This window comes from Centropristis striata, chromosome 16, assembly GCF_030273125.1.
Source record: "Centropristis striata isolate RG_2023a ecotype Rhode Island chromosome 16, C.striata_1.0, whole genome shotgun sequence".
NCBI classification, from domain to species: Eukaryota; Metazoa; Chordata; class Actinopteri; order Perciformes; family Serranidae; genus Centropristis; species Centropristis striata.
In genome coordinates, this window is record NC_081532.1 from 1742021 (window position 1) to 1758285 (window position 16265).

The following is a 16265-nucleotide window of genomic DNA, read 5'->3' on the forward strand; positions in this document are numbered from 1 at the left end:
TCTCTTTTTTCCATCATATTCTAATTTATTGAGATGATCCTGTATGTTGACTTCAATTTTGTATACTTGAAAACACATGTCATTATAGCTATAATGTGTGATGATAAAACAACTTAAACTGAATGTAAATGTGAGTAAATGTTGTCACTCTGCAGCTGCTTTGGAATAAAAACAAGCTGAACACTCTAAAAACCTACAATTATGAGTTTCCAGGCTGATTTATTGAGACGTACTCCAACTGTAATTTGTCCTTTAGAGACGCTGGACACTCTGGAGAAGTGAAAAAGACATAAAATGACATAAAATGAATTTACCACAGAAAGACATAAAATTACCAAAAAAGACACAAAATGACCACAAAGAGACACTAATTGACCACAAAAAGACACAAAATGACAAAAAAAGGCATAAAATGACCAAAAAATTACTCAAAAAGACGCAAATTTTACCACTAAAAGACACAAATTGACCAAAAAAGACACATGACGCAAAAAAAGACCCAAATTTCACCACAAAGACACAAAATGACCACAAAAAGACACAAATTGACCACAAAAAGACGTAAAATGACAAAAAAAGACACAAATTTTCCACAAAATGACCAAAAAAAGACTACTCTCCATTTTCTCTCTTTCTGTTATCGTGTCCAAACTGAATGTAAATGTGAGTAAATGTTGTCACTCTGCAGCTGCTTTGGAGTAAAAACAAGCTGAATACTCTAAAAACCTACAATTATGAGTTTCCAGGCTGGTTTATTGAGACGTCCTCCAACTGTAATTTGTCCTTCAGAGACGCTGGACACTCTGGAGAAGTGAAAAAGATATAAAATGACCCAAAAGAGACACAAATTTACCACAAAAAGACACATATACCACAGAAAGACACAAATTGGTCAAAAAAAGAAACAAATTGACCACAAAAAGACATAAAAATGACCAAAATACACAAAATAACAAAAAAAATCCATAAGGTGACAGAAAAAAGACACAAATTTACCACTAAAAGACACAAAATGACCATAAAGACACAAATTGACCAAAAAAGACATAAAATTACCAAAAAAAAGACACAAATTGACCACAAGAAGACACAAATTGACCAAAAAGACTCAAATTTACCATAAAAAGACACAAAATGACCACAAAAAGACACAAAATTACCATAAAAAAGACACAAAATTACCATAAAGAAAAGACACAAAATGACCAAAAAAAGACACAAATTGACTGGAAAATGAAAAAAAACAACCCTGTATTTTCTCTCTTTCTGTCATCGTGTCCAAACTGAATGTAAATGTGAGTTAATGTTGTGACTCTGCAGCTGCTTTGGAATAAAAACAAGCTGAATACTCTAAAAACCTACAATTATGAGTTTCCAGGCTGATTTATTGAGACGTCCTCCAACTGTAATTTGTCCTTTAGAGACGCTGGACACTCTGGAGAAGTGGGTGAGAGAGATCTTCAGCAAGGTGCCCAACAAGTGAGTATCCTGTCCGAGAGCTCTCAGCCTCAGAGAGGAGATGATATAGATCGCCTCTGAATATCTTCAGACTTTACTCTAATGTAAATGTCAAGCCTTCCTTCCTCCGCTCCTTCTACCTCGCTTCACCTCCATCTTTTTTCTTCTGAAACATCATGAACCTGAAAGGAATCGTTTTCTCCGTAAAGTCAAACTGAATTAGTGTTTTTCTTGCAGATCTCCACTTCTGTTTGCTTTATGAGTCACAGCAACAGCTTTTTTTTTTCTTTTCTGCAGAGAATCGACATGCATATCACTGTGATGTGAAGCCGCATCACCTCCAGTTTTTAATGCTTTCATTCCAATTCAAGGATTAAATGCTCCTGTATGGGTTGATGCAACCGGGCTCATGAAGTATTCTCAGTCCTTTAGAGAGGAAAACCACGCTCAAACATATAGAAAGTGAACATTTTGCAGGATATATCCATTACACACAGAATGAATATTACGAAAGACCAATTTTAAAGTATGTTTATTTTGTAAATGTTGTTCTCTGAAAAGTATATCATCTATATGACTCAATACTTGGTTGACTTGAACTACTGGAAATGGACTTTTCATCATATTCTAATTTATTGAGATGATCCTGTAGATAATGTTGGAGTCAATCTGACGCTGAACAGAAGAGGAGACTTGTGTTCATTTATCAATATCACTCCAGAAAAGAAAAAAAAGACCCAAAATGACCACAAGAAGACATTAACTTACCACAAAAAGACACAAATTGACCGGGAAAAGACATAAATTGACCAAAAAAGACACAAATTGACTGGAAAAAGACATAAATTGACCACAAAAAGACGTAAAATGACCCAAAAAGAGACAAATTGACCGGAAAAAGACATAAAATTACCCAAAAAAGATGCAAATTTACCACAAAAAGACACAGAATGACCACAAAAAGACTCAAAATGACCATTAAAAGACACAAAATGACCACAAAAAGACACAAATTGACTGGAAAAAGACGTAAAATGACCAAAAAAGACACAAATTTACCTTTCGATCCTTTAGAGAGGAAAACCACGCTAAAACATATGGGAAGTGAACGTTTAGAGGAAGAAACAAGCTGCTATTTCTGTAGAATGTTTAAAAAAAAAGTAAAAAAACCCCTAAAATTTTCAACTCTATACCGATACTCAGGAAAATATTCGATACTCGATACCATTTTCGATACCACAAGGATAAAAACAAAAATGTAACCCAAAATTTAACAGAAATATTTGGTAACGCTTTATAATAAGGTCCTTAATAACCATTAATTAACAAGTAATAAGGCATTGTTCTCGCTTTAGATCCGGTAGTTGCAAAAAGCATAGTTAACTTATAGTTAACTTATAATAGATGAGCAATAAAGTATATTTTAATATCAATAAGCAAACAAAATAACATTAATAAAGGCATGGCAAAGACATAATGTGTGGGTCATGGGTGTTTGTAATGCCATTATTAACACTTATATAAGCTTATAAACACACAATAATGTTAATAAGCATCTTGTAAGGACTTACAAGGGCCTTATTACTTGTTAATAAATGGTTATTACAAGGACCTTAATATAAAGCGTTACCAAATATTTTTATTAACAAGAAAAATGCAACATGTAAAAATGAAAGGTCTGAGAAAAATAAATAAATACAATAAACAAATTTTACAACAAAAAAAACGGAGGTGCTGATTGGTCGAAGAGGCGCTATGGCAACCGGGTGGCAACAAAAAAAACGGAGGTGCTGATTGGCCCAAGAGGTGCTATGGCAACCGGGTGGCAACAAATGTAAAAAAAAAAAAAAAACGAAGGTGCTGATTGGCCGAAAAGGCGCTATGGCAACCGGGTGGCAACAAATCTTACAAAAAAAAAACAACAGAGGTGCTGATTGGCCGAAGAGGCGCTATGGCAACCGGGTGGCAACAAATGTAAAAAAAAAACAAAAAACGAAGGTGCTGATTGGCCGAAGAGGCGCTATGGCAACCGGGTGGCAACAAATGTTACAAAAAAAAAAAACGAAGGTGCTGATTGGCCGAAGAGGCGCTATGGCAACCGGGTGGCAGCAAATGTTACAATAAAAAACAAAATCGGAGGTGCTGATTGTCCGAAGAGGCGCTATGGCAACCGGGTGGCAACAAATGTTACAAAAAAAAAAACGGAGGTGCTGATTGACCGAAGAGGCGCTATGGCAACCGGGTGGCAACAAATGTTACAAAAAAAAAAAAAAAACAGAGGTGCTGATTGGCCAAAGAGGCGCTATGGCAACCGGGTGGCAACAAATGTTACGGAAAAAAAAACAGAGGTGCTGATTGGCCGAAGAGGCGCTATGGCAACCGGGTGGCAACAAATGTTACAAAAAAAAAACGAAGGTGCTGATTGGCCGAAGAGGCGCTATGGCAACCGGGTGGCAACAAATGTTACATAAAACAAAAACGGAGATGCTGATTGGCCGAAGAGGCGCTATGGCAACCAGGTGGCAACAAATGTTACAAAAAAAAAACAAAATCGGAGGTGCTGATTGTCCGAAGAGGCGCTATGGCAACCGGGTGGCAACAAATGTTACAAAAAAAAAAAAAAAACAGAGGTGCTGATTGGCCAAAGAGGCGCTATGGCAACCGGGTGGCAACAAATGTTACGGAAAAAAAAACAGAGGTGCTGATTGGCCGAAGAGGCGCTATGGCAACCGGGTGGCAACAAATGTTACAAAAAAAAAAACGAAGGTGCTGATTGGCCGAAGAGGCGCTATGGCAACCGGGTGGCAACAAATGTTACATAAAACAAAAACGGAGATGCTGATTGGCCGAAGAGGCGCTATGGCAACCAGGTGGCAACAAATGTTACAAAAAAAAACAAAATCGGAGGTGCTGATTGTCCGAAGAGGCGCTATGGCAACCGGGTGGCAACAAATGTTACAAAAAAAAAAAAAAAACAGAGGTGCTGATTGGCCAAAGAGGCGCTATGGCAACCGGGTGGCAACAAATGTTACGGAAAAAAAAACAGAGGTGCTGATTGGCCGAAGAGGCGCTATGGCAACCGGGTGGCAACAAATGTTACAAAAAAAAAAACGAAGGTGCTGATTGGCCGAAGAGGCGCTATGGCAACCGGGTGGCAACAAATGTTACATAAAACAAAAACGGAGATGCTGATTGGCCGAAGAGGCGCTATGGCAACCGGGGTGGCAACAAATGTTACAAAAAAAAACAAAATCGGAGGTGCTGATTGTCCGAAGAGGCGCTATGGCAACCGGGTGGCAACAAATGTTACAAAAAAAAAAACGGAGGTGCTGATTGACCGAAGAGGCGCTATGGCAACCGGGTGGCAACAAATGTTACAAAAAAAAAAAAAAAAAACAGAGGTGCTGATTGGCCAAAGAGGCGCTATGGCAACCGGGTGGCAACAAATGTTACGGAAAAAAAAACAGAGGTGCTGATTGGCCGAAGAGGCGCTATGGCAAGCGGGTGGCAACAAATGTTACAAAAAAAAAAACGAAGGTGCTGATTGGCCGAAGAGGCGCTATGACAACCGGGTGGCAACAAATGTTACATAAAACAAAAACGGAGATGCTGATTGGCTGAAGAGGCGCTATGGCAACCGGGTGGCAACAAATGTTACAAAAAACAAAAACGGAGGTGCTGATTGGCCGAAGAGGCGCTATGGCAACCGGGTGGCAACAAATGTTACAAAAAAAACAACCCAGAGGTGCTGATTGGCCGCAGAGGCGCTATGGCAACCGGGGTGGCAACAAATGTTACAAAAAAAATGAAGGTGCTGATTGGCTGAAGAGGCGCTATGGCAACCGGGTGGCAACAAATGTTACAAAAAACAAAAACGGAGGTGCTGATTGGCTGAAGAGGCTCTATGGCAACTGGGTGGCAACAAATGTTACAAAAAAAAATGGAGGTGCTGATTGGCCGAAGAGGCCAATCAGAATTTGAATTATGAGAACTGAATGTTGAGTTCCAAACTAATAAATTAAATTTCAAATTACAATTCAGATTCAGTTTTTCAATGCAATAGTTCAAATTGAACAAGACAAATTCAGATTATGTGATTCAAATTCAGTTTTTTAATGCAATTATTCAAGTTAAGCAATTCAAATTCAAATATAAGTAATTCAAATTCAGTTTCTGGTGGCTCATATTTCGGCCCATACATATTCTGTGGATAAATTGATGGTGATTGATGCAGCATCATCATTTGTTGTGTCTCATCTTCTGTTTTTGTGTCCTCAGCGGTCTGAAGAAGCCAGATTTCTCTGATATGCTGGATCCGTTCGACACGCCAGCGTTCAACCATCTCTACAGAGGTACTGATCAATAATAACCTGACCTATAATCTACCAATATAGATCATTTCATATCTCAATAAAACGTATGATGATGAAGCATGTTCTCTGTTCATTCAGGAAATAGTCTTTATGAAATAGTATTTCTTTAGTTGCCCTTAAACACACATACATTAGATTTTTCTTTTATATTTAAGCTAGTATGTGCTTGTTATTATCAATTTATGTGATATAATTGTGTGTTATCTTGATATATGATTTCATCAGGATACAATAAAGTAAACTAGAAACTAGTGTGTGTGTGTCTGTTTGTTTCTGTTTGTGTCTGTGTTTGTGTGTCTGTGTTTGTGTGTCTGTGTCTGTTTGTGTGTCTGTGTCTGTTTGTATCTATTTGTGTGTCTGTTTGTGTGTTTGTGTGTCTGTCTCTGTTTGTGTGTTTGTTTCTGTTTGTGTGTCTTTGTGTGTTTGTGTGTCTGTGTCTGTTTGTTTCTGTTTGTGTATGTTTGTGTGTCTATGTCTGTTTGTGTGTCAGTATTTGGGTGTCAGTGTTTGTGTGTCTGTCTGTTTGTGTGTCTGTGTCTGTTTGTGTGTCTGTCTGTTTGTGTGTCTGTGTCTGTTTGTGTGTCTGTCTGTTTGTGTGTCTGTGTCTGTTTGTGTGTCTATGTCTGTTTGTGTGTCTGTGTGTGTGTGTCTTTGTCTCTTTGTGTGTCTGTGTTTGTGTCTATGTCTGTTTGTGTGTCTGTGTTTGTGTGTCTTTGTCTGTGTGTGTCTGTTTGTGGAACTGTGTTTGTCTGTCTGTGTTTCTGTCTGTTTGTGTCTGTGTTTGTGTGTCTGTCCTTTTGTGTGACTGTTTGTGTGTCTGTGTTTGTGTTTTCTGTTTGTGTGTCTGTGTCTGTTTGTGTGTCTGTTTGTGTGTCTGTGTGTGTGTGCTTTTGCAAGCTCACTAAATTACCACATTGAATGAAGCTTTTAATAACTCTGAGGGTCAGCAGGTGATTTAAATGACTGTTAAACAGACAAAAATATAGCAAATAGCTAAATTAGGTTCATTAGTTTCAGACTCTATTTTTTCATAACATTACTTTAGAATCGTACCTTTTCTAGCCTCTGAAAGCATTTATAAAAAGCATAATCCAACATGTAAAAACAGTTCTTTTCTGGTTAAAGTGCTGACATGTGGACATGGAAACGAATGAGAGTCGGTTTGTTTTAATGGATCAGAAGCCAGAAGGTTGATGAGCTCCAGCTCTGATAACCAGATGTGTTGTTATCCTTCCATCTTCTCACTCTGTTTCTCTGTTTTTATAGTCGTTCCTGTTAGAAAAGTTCATGCTTTGAATATCACCTGGGCGCTCCCCCCACAGGAGAAACACTACAGGTAAGACAACAAACAGCATGGAAAAATATATTAGACCAGCTTGTTTTCAAAATGATCGAAATAGACATAAATTGACCAAAAAAGACTCAAAATAAACAAAAATAGATGTAAAAATGACCAAAAATTACAAAAAAATATTGAAATAGACACAAATTGACCAAAAATAGATATAAAATTGACCAAAAAAGACGCAAAATGACCAAAAAAGTTGTAAAAATGACCAAAAAATGAAACCAAATTATTGAAATAGACACAAATTGACCAAAAAAACTGCAAAATGAACAAAAAGTGATGTAAAAATGACCAAAAAATGACACAAAATGATCGAAATAGATACAAATTAACCAAAAAAGTTGCAAAATGAACAAAAATAGATGTAAAAATAGTCTTTTTTGGTCAATTTATGTCTATTTTGATAATTTTGTGTCATTTTTTGTTCATTTTTACATCTATTTTTGGTAATTTTGCGTCTTTTTAAGTCAATTTGTGTCTGTTTCAATAATTTCGTGTCATTATTTTGGTAATTTTTACATCTATGTTTGTTCATTTTGCGTCTTTTTTGGTCAATTTGTGTGTATTTCGATAATTTTGTGTCATTTTTTGCTCATTTTTACATCTATTTTTGTTCATTTTACGTCTTTTTTGGTCAATTTGTCTCTATTTCAATAATTTTGTGTCATTTTTTGGTAATTTTTACATCTATGTTTGTTCATTTTGCGTCTTTTTTGGTCAATTTGTGTCTATTTTGACAATTTTGTGTAATTTTTTGCTCATTTTTACATCTATTTTTGTTCATTTTGCATATTTTTTTTGGTCAATTTGTGTCTCTTTCGATAATTTTGTGTCATTTTTTGCTCATTTTTACATGTATTTTTGTTCATTTTGCGTCTTTTTTCGTCAATTTGTGTCTTTTTCAATGTTTTTGTGTAATTTTTTGCTCATTTTAACATCTATTTTTGTTCATTTTGCGTCTTTCTTGGTCAATTTGTCTCTATTCCGATAATTTCGTCTCATTTTTTTTCCAGAAACTGAAGAAAACAAGGGCTTTCTAACCATTTTTCCCATGCCTGTATATAAAGAACATGATTCTGATCACATGCATGCCTGCAGAGTCAGACAACAGAGCGTACTTTCCTCTGACTTTTGGAGAAATTGCATCAAAAATGTTTGTTTCTCATCTGGCCGTGTCCCTGTCTCCTCCTCCTCCAGAGTGCTGCCTCTTCATATAAACATAGAATTAGAGCAGCCAGAGGATCCCATGCTTTCTGCCCTGATTGTAGAGGGATTGCATCAATGTTTTTTGTCTCTCCTTTTCATGTTCTTCCCTCCTCTTTTCAGAGTCAAGCCTCTCCACTACATCTCTTGGCTGATTGGCCATGAAGGCACAGGAAGCATCCTCTCCGTGCTCAGGAAGAAGTGAGTCTTATTGCTTCTGTCTGTTTGTGTTTCTGATTCGAGGAGCTCTCCAAAAACCCAATTAAAAGCTCTTCAATTTGCCGGGTATACATGAGTTGTTGTTTTTTTTTGCTCCGAGTGCTGCAGCCCAATCTTAAAACTATACACTCGACGATGTGATTCATACGTTCTCGTCTCTGGATGTGGTTGTACGAGAGCGTTTCAGCCTCTTGTTGCTAAGTGGCAAAGTGATGCGACAAACCCTCTGTAGTCCCACAGAACCATCCAGCATCAGCACCACTCACAGCGTCTGAGAGAGTATTCCTGTTTACTGTGTGTGTGTGTGTGTGTGTGCTCTTTTCAATTGTTGATAAATGACAACAGTGGAAATATTTTCTGAGTGTACTCGCTCTCTATTCCCAGTTGAGCCAAACTGCTGAGGCAGTCAGTGGAGAGGTTGTTTTTATTGAGTTCAGACAATCACCACGTCCAGGACCAAGAGGATGCTTTCAAATTGGGCCATAGTCGTCCCCTGCAGTGAGATGGGAACGCTCTGTCTAAATGACCAAAAAAAGACACAAAATTAATTTAAAAGAGACATAATGTGACCAAAAAATACACAGAATTACAAAAAAAGACACAAAATAACCAAAAAAAGACACAAAATTAATTAAAAAAAGACACAAAATGACAGAAAAAAACTAAATTACTTAACAAAGACACAAAATGACCAAAGAAGATACAGAATTATTTTTAAAAAAGACACAAAACGACCATAAAAAGACACAAAATAACAGAAAAAACGTAATAACTTAAAAAAGGCACAAAATGACCAAAAAAAGACACAAAGTTACTTAAAGAAGACACAAAATGACAAAAATAGACATAAAATGAAAAAAGACACAAAATGACCAAAAAAACCCACAATTATTTTTAAAAAAGACACAAAATGACAGAAAAAACGAAATGATTTTAAAAAAGAAACAAAATGACATAAAAGACACAGAATTACCAAAAAAGACAAAAATACTTAAAAAAGACAAAATATGACCAAAAAAAATAGACAGAATTACCAAAAAAGACACAAAATTATTTTTAAAAAATACACAGAATTACCAAAAAAGACACAAAATTATTTTTAAAAAAGACACAAGATGACTGATACACAGAATTACCAAAAAAGACACAAAATTATTTTTAAAAAAGACACAAGATGACTGAAAAAACGAAATTATTTAAGAAAAGAAAGAAAATGACCAAAAAACACACGAAATTACTAAAAATGACAAATTATTAAAAAAAGACACAAAATTACCAAAAAAGACACAAAATTACCAAAAAAGACACAAAATTATTTAAAAAAGACACAAAATGAAGTCCCACTAAACCATCCAGCAGTCCCTTTACCATCAGCACCACTCGGAGCGTCTGAGAGAATATTCCTGTTTACTGTGTGTGTGTGTTTGTGTGTGTGTGTGTGTGTGCTCTTTTCAATTGTTGATAAATGACAACAGTGAAATGTTCTGAGTGTACTCGCTCTCTATTCCCAGTTGAGCCAAACTGCTGAGGCAGTCAGTGGAGAGGTTGTTTTTATTGAGTTCAGACAATCAGTTTGAAATTGGGCCACTGTCGTCCCCTGCAGTGAGACGGGACCGACTGTCTGTATGTGTGTCCATCACATTTACACTGTTTGGAGCGCTGCTGATCAGATGCCTTAAAGCAGGAGTCTCAAATCACCAAAACGACACAAAATTAATTTAAAAAAAGACACAAAACGACAGAAAAAAAACTAAATTACTTAAAAAAGGCAAAAAATGACCAAAAAAAGACACAAAGTTGCTTAAAAAAAGACACAAAATGATCAAAAAAAGACACAGAATTACCAAAAAAGACACAAAATTATTTTTAAAAAAGGCAAAAAATGACCAAAAAAAGACACAAAGTTACTTAAAAAAGACACAAAATGACCAAAAAAAGACACAGAATTACCAAAAAAGACACAAAATGACCAATAAAGACAAAGTTACTTAATAAAGACACAAAATTACAAAAAAAGACACAGAATTACCAAAAAAGACAAAATTACTAAAAAAGACAAATTATTTTAAAAAGACACATAATTACCAAAAAAAGACACAAAATTATTAAAGACACAAAATTGTTAAAGACACAAAATTATTAAATTTTTCAACTCGACTCGTTCTTACTCTTCTTAACGAGCTCCTGGCCCCTGCGGCTCGTTAAGAAGAGCCTCAGGCCCCCGCTAGATAAGATAAATTATCAAACACTTCTAAATCTAAAGTTTTTTTTATCTTGGTAAGAAACAAATAATTGTCAGGTCACTCTGCTCGGGCCAGTTCATATTTAATTTATCTTGTTTTAAGAATTAATTTCTTATTTTAAGTGTTCAACATGCTTATTTCTAGATTTAACAATCTTAATTTAATAAATCTTGTCAAGGTAAATTATCTGTCCATGCAGCAAGATCATTTCCCTCAGATTTACTGTTTGATCTGGTTTTTAAACAACACTTTTTTTGCAGCGTGCTGCAGCTGCAAACTGCAAAAAACACACAAAAAAAAACAAATTGGTTTGAGTTTATCTCAGCACAGTGTGGAAACTTTCCGAGGTAGAAAAGTTTCTTGCTGGGATCCATCACAGTCAACATCATTTCTACTTGTTTGTTAAAGCAGCGCAGAGTTTTCCAACCAACCGTCGAGAACATGTCTTCATGCAGATAAAAGCAGACACGATGTGAAGAATTACCCGCCTCTGAAAAGTTTCAAAACTCTACCAGTTGTTTTCCATTTTTAAATGAATGAGAAGCTCCCCGTTAGGCTGTAAAACGCATAACCGAATGATGTAGCATGTTACTTCTTTATTCTGGGACTTGACTGCCTCAAAGGGACCACAAAAGTGTTGTTAAATTGTCTGCAACCAAGAAGCATGAAGTGACATATTTTCTGCTACTGCCCTGCACATATTTTACCACTAAATATTTATTCTCTTTTCTGTTTGTAGCACTGAGGGAATCTTTACAGACAGTCTGTAATAAACTCGTTTTAACCCTTTTGTACGGCGGCCCTGAGAGCTCAGAGAGCTGCAACTTCAGAAAAACACATGCAAATACACAAAACAGTAAATAAAAAACAGTTGTGCAAAAAAGAAACTGCAACTATGATAACAAGCTTCAGGTCTGAGGTAGTGCACAAAATAGATAAATCCAATAAACAGTAACAATTAGAACAATATTAACAATCGATACTTTTTAAAATGAGTTTTACGTTTTAGTATCGATACTTTTTTGAGTACCGATACTTTTGACCAGTGATTCCCAACAGGGGGGGCCCGACCCCCAGGGGGGCGCCAAAGATCAACGGAGGGTCGCGAAGCCCTCTTGTTTTTAAGGGATGTAATAAATCTAATGTGTTAAATATAGATGAGTCAGCATTTAATTAATCAGTGGGACAAAAACAACTATAATATATATATATATATATATATATAATAAAGGCTACATTAAACGTTTATTCATTTATTTAAATAGAAAAATCACTATAGAAAAGTTTAACCTAGCGGTAACCTCACCTAGCGGTAACCTCACCTAGCGGTAACCTCACCTAGCGGTAACGTCACCTAGCAGTAACCTCACCTAGAGGTAACCTCACCTAGCAGTAACCTCACCTAGCGGTAACCTCACCTAGCGGTAACCTCACCTAGCGGTAACCTCACCTAGAGGTAACCTCACCTAGCAGTAACCTCACCTAGCGGTAACCTCACCTAGCGGTAACCTCACCTAGCAGTAACCTCACCTAGCAGTAACCTCACCTAGCGGTACCCTCACCTAGCGGTACCCTCACCTAGCGGTAACCTCACCTAGCGGTAACCTCACCTAGCGGTAACCTCACCTAGAGGTAACCTCACCTAGCGGTACCCTCACCTAGCGGTAACCTCACCTAGCGGTAACCTCACTTAGCGGTAACCTCACCTAGCGGTAACCTCACCTAGAAGTAACCTCACCTAGAGGTAACCTCACCTAGAGGTAACCTCACCTAGAGGTAACCTCATCTAGAGGTAACCTCACCTAGAGGTAACCTCACCTAGCGGTAAACTCACCTAGCGGTAACCTCACCTAGAGGTAACCTCACCTAGCGGTAACCTCACTTAGCGGTAATCTCACCTAGCGGTAACCTCACCTAGCGGTAACCTCACCTAGAGGTAACCTCACCTAGCGGTAACCTCACCTAGAGGTAACCTCACCTAGCGGTAACCTCACCTAGAGGTAACCTCACCTAGCGGTAACCTCACCTAGAGGTAACCTCTCCTAGCGGCAACCTCACCTAGCGGCAACCTCACTTAGCGGTAACCTCACCTAGCGGCAACCTCACCTAGCGGTAACCTCACCTAGCGGTAACCTCACCTAGCGGTAACCTCACTTAGCGGTAACCTCACTTAGCGGTAATCTCACCTATCGGTTACCTCACCTAGAGGTAACCTCACCTAGCGGTAACCTCACCTAGCGGTAACCTCACCTAGCGGTAACCTCACCTAGAGGTAACCTCATCTAGAGGTAACCTCACCTAGCGGCAACCTCACCTAGAGGTAAACCTCGCCTAGTGGTACACCTCGCCTAGCGGTAACCTCACTTCGCAGTAACCTCACCTCATGGTAACCTCACCTAGCGGCAACCTCACCTAGTGGTAACCTCACTTAGCGGTAACCTCACCTAGAGGTAACCTCACCTAGAGGTAACCTCGCCTAGAGGTAACCTCGCCTAGAGGTAACCTCGCCTAGCATTAACCTCACCTAGCAGTAACCTCACCTAAAGGTCACCTCACCTAGCGGTAACCTCACCTAGAGGTAACCTCGCCTAGCGGTAACCTCGCTTAGCGGTAACCTCACTTAGCGGTTACCTCACCTAGTGGTAACCTCACCTAGCGGTAACCTCACCTAGAGGTAACCTCTCCTAGCGGCAACCTCACCTAGCGGCAACCTCACCTAGTGGTAACCTCACCTAGCGGTAACCTCACCTAGCGGTAAACTCACCTAGCGGTAACCTCACCTAGAGGTAACCTCACCTAGCGGTAACCTCACCTAGAGGTAACCTCACCTAGTGGTAACCTCACCTAGCGGTAACCTCACCTAGCGGTAAACTCACCTAGCGGTAACCTCACCTAGAGGTAACCTCACCTAGCGGTAACCTCACTTAGCGGTAATCTCACCTAGCGGTAACCTCACCTAGCGGTAACCTCACCTAGAGGTAACCTCACCTAGCGGTAACCTCACCTAGAGGTAACCTCACCTAGCGGTAACCTCACCTAGAGGTAACCTCTCCTAGCGGCAACCTCACCTAGCGGCAACCTCACTTAGCGGCAACCTCACCTAGCGGCAACCTCACCTAGCGGTAACCTCACCTAGCGGTAACCTCACTTAGCGGTAATCTCACCTATCGGTAACCTCACCTAGAGGTAACCTCACCTAGCGGTAACCTCACCTAGCGGTAACCTCACCTAGAGGTAACCTCATCTAGAGGTAACCTCACCTAGCGGCAACCTCACCTAGAGGTAAACCTCGCCTAGTGGTACACCTCGCCTAGCGGTAACCTCACTTCGCAGTAACCTCACCTCATGGTAACCTCACCTAGGAGTAACCTCACCTAGTGGTAACCTCACCCAGTGGTAACCTCACCTAGAGGTAACCTCACCTAGCGGCAACCTCACCTAGTGGTAACCTCACTTAGCGGTAACCTCACCTAGAGGTAACCTCACCTAGAGGTAACCTCGCCTAGAGGTAACCTCGCCTAGCATTAACCTCACCTAGCAGTAACCTCACCTAGCGGTAACCTCACCTAAAGGTCACCTCACCTAGCGGTCACCTCACCTAGCGGTAACCTCACATAGCGGTAACCTCACCTAGAGGTAACCTCACCTAGAGGTAACCTCACCTAGAGGTAACCTCATCTAGAGGTAACCTCACCCAGTGGTTACCTCACCTAGAGGTAACCTCACCTAGCGGTAACCTCACCTAGAGGTAACCTCACCTAGTGGTAACCTCACCTAGCGGTAACCTCACCTAGCGGCAACCTCACCTAAAGGTCACCTCACCTAGCGGTAACCTCACCTAGAGGTAACCTCACCTAGCGGTAACCTCACCTAGAGGTAACCTCACCTAGTGGTCACCTCACCTAGCGGTACCCTCACTTAGCGGTAACCTCACTTAGCGGCAACCTCACCTAGCGGTAACCTCACCTAGCGGTAACCTCACCTAGCGGTAACCTCACCTAGAGGTAACCTCACCTAGAGGTAACCTCACCTAGTGGCAACCTCACCTAGCGGCAATATAATATCAATACGATTAATACACATCTCACATATGATGTGAAGTAAATGTTCCAGTATTGGAGTGTTGACTACATTCTGAGAGAGTTAAAAATCAGTTTTAATTAATTATTAATGTGTGTGTGTGTGTGTGTGTGTGTAGGTGCTGGGCCTTGGCTTTGTTTGGAGGAAACAGTGAAACGGGCTTCGACCAGAACACCACCTACTCCATCTTCTCCATCTCCATCACCCTCACTGATGAAGGCTTCCAGAACTTCTACCAGGTAAAAGAAAAGAAGCTATTTGTCTCCTCTGTTTCTCCTCCTCCTCCTCCTCTTCCTCCTCCTCCTCCTCCATCCTCTGGATCCATGGAGGCAGTGTGACTCTGGCCCCAGCAGAGGAAGTCGGGCTAGAAACCAAACCTGATCCAGATCATTTGTTGTCAGATGACAGAGAATCATTCATAGCCTGCTGGACCCAGCTGGCCTGTTTGTCTTGTTTTTCACCAGCACAACTTCAAGGTGGCAATCTGTGTTGTCAGTTGCTATGGCGATGCTCGTGTTAAACAGGGGAGGCATTTGGCAATCATTCAACAGGAGAGGACTCTTTTCTAGTAATTAATGGAAAAGCATCTGAGTCAACAAACAACTCGTATTGTTAACTGCTGGTAAACGCTGCGGCGGCCGAGGTCGAGAGCTCTTTATCTGCCGCTGGAGTTGTCTGGGGCGAAGAAGAATGATGTTTTTCTGAATATCTTTCATTGAAAGAAATAGTTTAAACTCACATTCTTTTGAGCAAGAGTTCTCTGAGGAGGTTTAAACCGTTAATGTGTTGTTATGCTATATACCAGCTATTCTCAACAAGATGATTTCTGGGGGTCGCCAAATCATTTTAGAAGTCAGCTCAGTCTCCACTGTGTTAAAGTGTTCATGTGTTTGTTTTTTTGGTGATTTTGTGTCTTTTTTGGGGTCATTTTGTGTTTTTTTTTTTTTGGTAATTTTGTATCTTTTTTGGTCATTTTGTGTCTTTTTTTTGTCATTTTGTGTCTTTTTTTTGTCATTTTGTGTCTTTTTTTTTTTTTTTTAGATCATTTTGTGGTCAATTTGTGTCTTTTTTAATCATTTTGTGTTTTTTTGGGTCATTTTGTGGGTTTTTTTGTCATTTTGTGTCTTTTTTTTGGTCATTTTGTGTCTTTTTTAGATCATTTTCTGATCAATATGTGTCTTTTTTGGTCATTTTGTGTCTTTTTTAGATCATTTTCTGATCAATATGTGTCTTTTTTGGTCATTTTGTTTCCTTTTTTTTGGTCATTCTTTGTCATTTTGTGGTCAATTTGAGTCCTTTTTTGCTTAATTTTATGTAATTTTATTTGGTAATTTTGTGTCT

General features: G+C 39.1%; 1 protein-coding gene across 1 annotated transcript in view; it reads left to right on the plus strand.

Moving 5' to 3' along the window:
* Positions 1-16265, plus strand: part of LOC131988121 (nardilysin-like) — a 73602-nt gene that overhangs the window by 33400 nt on the left and 23937 nt on the right. Inside the window, 5 exon segments of the mRNA XM_059353148.1 lie at positions 1422-1479; positions 5737-5810; positions 7098-7167; positions 8506-8583; positions 15043-15163. Coding sequence (XP_059209131.1) covers positions 1422-1479; positions 5737-5810; positions 7098-7167; positions 8506-8583; positions 15043-15163 — 401 coding nt within the window.